Source organism: Octopus bimaculoides, chromosome 8 (assembly GCF_001194135.2).
Source record: "Octopus bimaculoides isolate UCB-OBI-ISO-001 chromosome 8, ASM119413v2, whole genome shotgun sequence".
In the NCBI taxonomy this organism is placed as follows: domain Eukaryota; kingdom Metazoa; phylum Mollusca; class Cephalopoda; order Octopoda; family Octopodidae; genus Octopus; species Octopus bimaculoides.
Genome location: NC_068988.1, coordinates 91,632,013 through 91,639,552, shown reverse-complemented (window position 1 = coordinate 91,639,552; position 7,540 = coordinate 91,632,013). Strand labels below are relative to the sequence as shown.

The window sequence follows — 7,540 nt, the reverse complement described above, 5'->3', positions numbered from 1 at the left end:
ATATACATATATATATATATATATATATATAAACATGCATATACACACATTACTCTCCCTTTGTTGCTTTCACTCTCTCATTGTCTGTGTGTGTGTGTGTGTGTGTGTGTGTGTGTGTGTCTTTTCTTTCTCTTTTCTCCCACTTTCCTTTTCTCTCTCTCTCTCATTCTTCTTCATACCTTTCTCTCTCTGAATTATTTTGACTTTATCCCTCCCTCCACTGTATTTCACCTTTCCTCCTATATTTGTCTCAATTTCTCTCCATTCCACTTTGTAGAGTTTCAGATTTTTTAACATGCAACTAACACCATAATCTCAAATGTTACCTGCTCTTCCTTTTGTCAGCATGTCTACTACACCCCGCCATACATCATCTCTTTACTTTCATCTTCACCAAAGCCTTTATACAACCCCATCAGGAGCTTCGTTTGAGTAGTTAGACTTCAAGTTACCTTCTTTTTGGTGGTGGTGGTCATGTTCGGGACACGGTGGCAGTAGTGATGATGGCAACAATACTAATGATGATAATGATGATGATGATTCTAAAGCAGAGGGGGTTGTTTCTAAATGGTACTACAGTAAATCTGCCACACTTTTGAATGTCTTTTGGTGCTTGTTATCAGGTTTAGCGCAAAGACAGTGAGTTGGCTGAATGACAGACAGAATCCTTAGCAACATTTCGTCTGTCTTTACATTCTGAGTAATATAATGGAGGATAAAATCTTTAGAAGAATTTATCAAGTAGTCAGCGTAAAAAAACCCATCATTTATTCCCAAAATATATAATCTAATTTATATAAGGGCATTACTATACAATAATGCCTCACGCTTAGAGGGACTTCATAAGTCAAAACAACCAAAATAAGCACATAGGTTACCTATAGAGAGTTGTGTTTCCTCCCATAGATTCACGGTTGACTGTGATGGAGTGATTTTCATCATTCCTTTGCTACTTCAGTTTTTGAAGTCTTCACACTTACACCTCCCCTACATTCTTATAATATCCTACTCTTCACCTTAAAATCCCTAACCCTTACCCCCAAAATCCTCATTGTCTCCTACTCCAAAGCTTATAATTACCATTGGCAGCAGCCACAAGTGTATATATCATTCTTCATTTTATATATAACCATATAAAATCCAGTGTGTGTGTGTGTGTATGTATTTATATGAATGTGTCATCACCACCACCATCATCATCATTTAATGTCTGTTTTCCATGCTGGCATGGGTTGGACGGCTTGACAGGAAGTGGCAAGGCCAGGGTCTGCACTAGATTCCATAATCTGTTTTGGCTTAGTTTCTACAGCTGGATGCCCTTCCTTGTGCCAACCACTTTACAGAATGTACTGGGTATTTTTTTATGTGGCATCAGCACCAGTGCTTTTTACCTGGCACTTTGGGTTTTAGGAGATCAATTCTGTTATGGTGGGCTGGTCTTCTTGGGTAGAGTAACTCATCACATATTTTGGTCCTCTGTCCTCTCCTTCATTGGTGTTTTGAGATTGGCCTTCAATACCTCATCCCATGTCTGCCATAGGAAAAGTACATGAAAAAGAATGAGGAGGAAATTTGGCAGTGGGTGGGAGACACCTAAAAAATGTTTTTTAGTTTAGAATTGTGTCAAGAAAGCTACTTGAATTTAATGCTTCTCTTTGATTAAATACTGAGAGAAATTGTTAAGAGAACAATACCAAATCCATATATCCTTCCTAACACACTCCTAAAAAAGATATTTTTGCAATATTTTGTCCTTTTCTTTGTTTTTGTTTTCCTTGTTATCATGTACTTTTCTTCTAGAAGTTTTTTTCCTAACCTTTTTTTTTTCCCCGCAAGGTGAAAACATACTGACTGTCTTTACTTTTATTTGGAGTGGAGTATAGATGCTAATAAGAAACCTATCTGTCTCGATATTTGGCAATGGGTTGCAGTCGGCCCTCTGTAGCTTGTGTTGCATCATACACAATCTCTAGGAATTACTTCCTCTTACCAGGACTGGTTTCATATGTTCTCTTGTTAGCTTTTTAGTAGCAATGTTTAAAATTTGATCATGTTGGGCTGCTAACTCTATGTCTATCACCCTACTTCTTTCTCATCTGGGCTTGGAACTGGCTATGGTAGAGTTTTTAATCTGTACTAATGCCCAAGAATTAGTCAGAGCAATGGTCAGTGAAGTTTGCAGCTTCCAATAAATATGATGAAATCCTACAACTCTACACTTGTTCTGAGCCTTTTCTTTTCTTTCTTGTTCAACCAATTTTTTGTGTCATAACTTGCATAATATAAAAAAATGTATACTCTTTGTATTATATTGCAGGACACTAACCCAATCTTTGTATTCAGTAAAGTAACCATTGAAGCTAATATACCACCATCTCCCTGTATCAACTATGGCACAGGTAAACACATTCTCTTTATATTCTTAGTACAAGCACACACACACACATTGTGCATCATCATAATCATTATTTTATGTATACTCCTTCATGCTGGCCTTGATTCCATCGCAACATCTTGTCATATGAAATGGTATTACATCATTTGCAACACAGTGTTGCCTTAAGGCAATTGCCTGGGATCCCGAAAGGTCTAGGGAGCCATTTCTGATCCATGTATGTTATGGCTTACTATCAATAAATAGATGTTGTTTTGCTCAGGGACCTATAATGCAACTTAAACAGCTCTGCTGCTGCACAAAAAAAAAGCAGCAACCAGCCAGCTTGTTATGCATTGCATGTTATGTTCTATGACTGGATACCCTTCTTATCATCAACTATTTTATGATATGGACTGAGTACATTTTATGTCACTAGAGAAGTTATATACCAGGACTGAATTGCTCCCTCTACTTTGTATTGATTTTTATTTAGTCCTCTTACATTTGCATGTGTGTACATACAATGGCCTTTCAGTTTCCATCTACCAAATCCACTCACAAGAGTTATGTTGACCAGAAGCTTTAGTAGAAGGTACTTGCCCACAGTGCTGAAGCCACAAGGCTGGGAAGCAAACTTAACCATACAGCCATGACTGATTACTTGGAAATTTTACTGAAACTACTTTCTTAAACAGACTGTTTTGATAAGTTTGTATTTGCCAAATGTCACTACAAGCAAAGGGAGAGAGAGAGAGAGAGAGAGAGAGAGATTTGTAGTCAAGGTACAAGGTGAATATGAGAGACAGAATAAGTTAGCAGAAAAGGTGGATGTGTGGGTAAGTACTCTGAATGAAAATAGTGTGACAGATAATTAGAAACAGGGAATGTGTTGGACACAGAGAATATCAGTTCGTTAGAGGGAAAGTGAAGGAAGGAAATGGGGTAACATAGAAAGAAATGGGGTAACATAGACGACTGTTCGAAGATGAGTTGTTGGGGTAGGCTTGATTGAATCTTAACCCTGCTGAGATGGAACAGGTCTTCTGAAACACAGCACATCACCATTCATCTTGATGCCCTATCGTCTCTGAGAGGCTCAAAATCTTGATGTCTTCCTCGGTCTCCCTCTTCCACAGGTTCCTTCCATGTTCAGTGATTGGCACTTCTTTATACAGTTGTCCTTATCCATCTGTGTCACATGACCATATCAGTGCAATTTTCTTTCCTGCACCCCACATCTGATACCTCTTATGCCCAATTTTTCTTTCAGCATATTTGTACTTTGTTATACATGCAGTGATGTTGCACATCCATTCGCTAGTTTCATTCCTTTCTAGTTTTTGCATGGAGAGAAAGAAAGTATCACATTACTCTCTGACTATATCTCCCCTTTATTATTCCAGACAAAGTCCTTACAGATGCCATCAGTGAAGTTGTACTTCTACCAGCCACTCATGAGACAGTTTCAGATGCTTACAAACTGGCTAAGGTATCTATGCCTTTAAATCTATGCCATCACAAATCGTCATCAATGGTCTTATCATTAACCCTTTAGCATTCAGATTATTCTATCAAATCTATTCCTTATTCATTCACATTGTTTTGGATTAATCATGCATTATCACATAACTTTGAAATTTCGATGATGTGATTGTTTATTTTTAGAATGACATTGTAGAGTAAGTTTGAGAGGCCAGACCTGGGCAGTTTGAACATAAAACATGTAGAATATTTCGGCTGGATATGGCTGGTTTGAATGTTAATGAGTTAATTATTATTGCTTACGTTCTTTTTATTCTCTACCCAATCTTTACCAACATGTCATACTAGGTGACCTATGGGCTACATGATAAATAAAATGCAATATAAACATGTTTTAAACACAAGTATATAGCAATGGATTTTATTTCTGATATTGGTGGTTATAGTTATTATTGTTTAATTCCAGGTCAGCCCTAATCAAACAATCCTATGGATAAGTTGTTAAAGCTGTGACTATTTTGCCATTTTCATTTTTAGGCAACATGTATCTATAATCACATTATCCTATGTGCTTTTCATATTTTAAGACAATAGAGTACAATTTGAGGGAGAATTGGCTGCTATTCCTAGCTGTTTGAGTGTTGTTGCAAAGGCCTTTGTTGGTGGTTTTAGTAGTTGGTGCCAAGTCTGTACTTACTGAGTCGGCATAATGTCAAAGGTATTCTAGTTGAGTCTCCTATATTTTTGCCCCAGACAGTGTATCTAAGACCATCATATAATAATGTATTTTCCTTTTCTAGACAGTAGTATGTAATTTAAGGAAGATTTGGCTACAATTTTTTCCAATTTGACAGACCACATAGAAATCTCCTTCACTGGCTTGTGTTGACTCTAACAGTTGGTATTTGTAACTTTGTTGTTTAGCCCCAGGTCAGCCATTTCAGCTATCACTAATCCATTTTTATCCATGTTGCATGATTACAGATTACATTATCCAATATGACCTTCCTTTTGTAAGCCAGTTAGGTGTCATTTGATAGAAATTTAGCTAATTTTGGCTTCAGATTTTGGCACAAGGCCAACAACTTTGGGTATAGGGGTGAGTTGATTACATCGACCCCGGTGCTCAATTGGTACTTATTCTATCAACCCTGAAAGAATAAAAGGCAATGCTGACCTTGGCGAAATTTGAACTCAGAATGTAAAGACAGACGAAATGCTTAGCAACATTTCACTCAACCTGCTAAAGATTCTGCCAGCTCACGGCTTTAAATTTGACTAATATTACTAACAGGTTAAATGATCACTAGATGTTTGTGGTGGCTTTAGTAGTTAATATTAATAACTTTATTTGATGTTGCTATTTAGCCCTAGGTCTGCTCAAAGTGATCAGGCCTATGTTTAGTAGTGTTCTAGCAGTGATGATCACATCTTTGGCCGATCTAAAGAAGTGGTATGTACAGAGTGAAAGCTTTCAACTGTTCTTTTATTGTTTACTTGTTTCAGTCATTGGACAGCAGCCATGCTGGGGCACAACCTTGAAGGCTGGCACAAGTATTATTTCTTAAGTCTGGTACTTATTCTATCAATCTCTTTTGCTGAACCACTAAGTTTCAGGGACTTAAACATTTGTCAAGCAGTGGGAGAAGAAGCACAAGTATATAGATAGACACAACACACACGATAAGCTTCTTTCAGTTTCCATCTACCAAGTCCACTCACGAGGCTTTGACTAGTCTGGGGCTCTAGTATATGACACTTGCCCAAAATGCTGCTCAGTGGGACTGAACTCAAAATCATGTGGTTGAGAAGCAAACTTCTTACCGTACAGCCAAATAGTTTTGTTCTGCAAGACTGTCACAATTGTATTCTTGCATACATTAATGCTTTCATTTGTTACTGTAGTCTGTCAAATGTAAAGTCATTAAACTTGTAATGATATCTTTGAATTTCATGTCAGTAATAAATAACACCAATCTTGTTATAATGTCACTGAATTTCTGCAGGAATAGAATGACATTTCTGGAAACATGTATTTGTCTGTGTAGTGAGATGATGGTAATGCATTGGCATTTTGGAAATAAGGCAGGTGGTGATGTTATGGACACTCAAAACATCATTGACAGTGTAGAAGTTCAGTTGTGTCAATGCTGTACCATAATTTCAGTATTTGTTAGATAGCATATCATGGAAGTAATTTCATATTGATGCAATAAGCTAGGTGAAAAATGATGGTAAAATGGAGTTAGATGAGGTCTTGATGTTTAACCCTTTAGCACTCAGGTGACTCTGTCAAATGTAATGTTTATTTATTCACATTGTTTTGAATTAATTACGCATTACCTTGTACCTTTAAGGTATTGATGATATGATTGTGTGAATTTGAATGACATTGTAGGGAAGGCGCAAGAGGCTGCATCTGGCTAGTTTGAACTTAAAACTGTTGGAATATTTTGGTCAGATATGGCCAGTTTAAATGTAAAAGGATTCAATCAAAATATTGAAAAACTGAAATTTTCAAAAAGAAAAATGAATTAATAGATAACAAAAGTCTTAACCCTTTTACTGTGGAAATTGGATACCTCCACTCAAAATTTCACTACCCTTAACTGCAGAAAGCATTTTTTTAAATACTAATCTAATTTCTGTTGGAATGTCAAGTTTATTGTGAAGCAACGTAATTTGCTGAAAATACCAATTCTAATTTTTGTTAGATATTTAACATCATTACCAAATAACAATAAAATTTAATTTCATAATTAAAGGATTAAATAATGAAAGTATTATGTCTCTGATTATTTCCAAGTATTTTTTGCCAATTCAAAAGAAAAAATATATTAAAATGACATTTTCCTTTTATAGATGCTTATGTTTCCCAACCTCTTATCTCTTTTGCAGATATAGAATATGTATGATTATATTAGCTATGGTGTCTTTTCTCTTAGAGATAGTGTGATTTGTAAGAGATTTAACTGCTACTTTAAGCAGGTCAAACAACCACATTGAAGCTCTCTCTCATTAGTATTAGCAATTATAGTAGAGGTAGAATTGATAGATTTTCAGACTGAATACTCTTAGGCATTTAGTTGCATTTCTTTCTGTTTTGAATTCAAATCCAGTTGAGGATAATTTTGCTTTTCAACTTTGAAGGATTGATAAAATAATTGCCAATCAAGTACAGGGTTTAATAAAATTAAGTATATCACTCTCACAAAATGTGTGACCTTGTGTCACTTTTGGAAATGATAACCTGTTATCATTAAAGGCAGTATGTGACAAGCTGGTAGAATTGTTAGCATGCCAGATTATATGCATAGCGATATTTCTTCTGGATTTTTATATTCTGAGTTCAGAATCTGTCAAAGTCAACTTTACTTTTTATTCTTTTTGGGGTCAATAAAATAAGTTCTGGTTGAGTCCTGGGGTCGATGTAATCAACTAGCTCCCTCCCCACAATTTCAGGCCTTGTGCCTATAGTAGAAAGAATTATTAATGTTGGTGGGTCTCAGAAATAGTAGGGCGTCTGGCAAAAATGCCAGGTTTGTATTGAGTTACTTCCCTTTACATTCTGAGTTCAAAAAAACTACTGAAATTAATTTTACCTTTGTCCTTCTGAGGTTGATGAAATAAGTACCAGTTGAGAATAGAATTTACTTTAATTGACTCATCTTCCCACAAAGT

The 7,540-nt window shown here is 36.0% G+C and overlaps 1 protein-coding gene across 3 annotated transcripts in view; it reads left to right on the top strand.

Annotated features, from left to right (window-relative positions):
• LOC106874584 (RB1-inducible coiled-coil protein 1) overlaps nt 1-7,540 on the top strand; it is a 121,680-nt gene that overhangs the window by 67,305 nt on the left and 46,835 nt on the right. For all 3 annotated transcript variants that reach the window (XM_014922372.2, XM_014922371.2, XM_014922370.1), the window contains exons 4-5: nt 2,318-2,399; nt 3,781-3,866. In XM_014922372.2, coding sequence (XP_014777858.1) covers nt 2,318-2,399; nt 3,781-3,866 — 168 coding nt within the window. The remainder of the gene's footprint in view (nt 1-2,317; nt 2,400-3,780; nt 3,867-7,540) is intronic.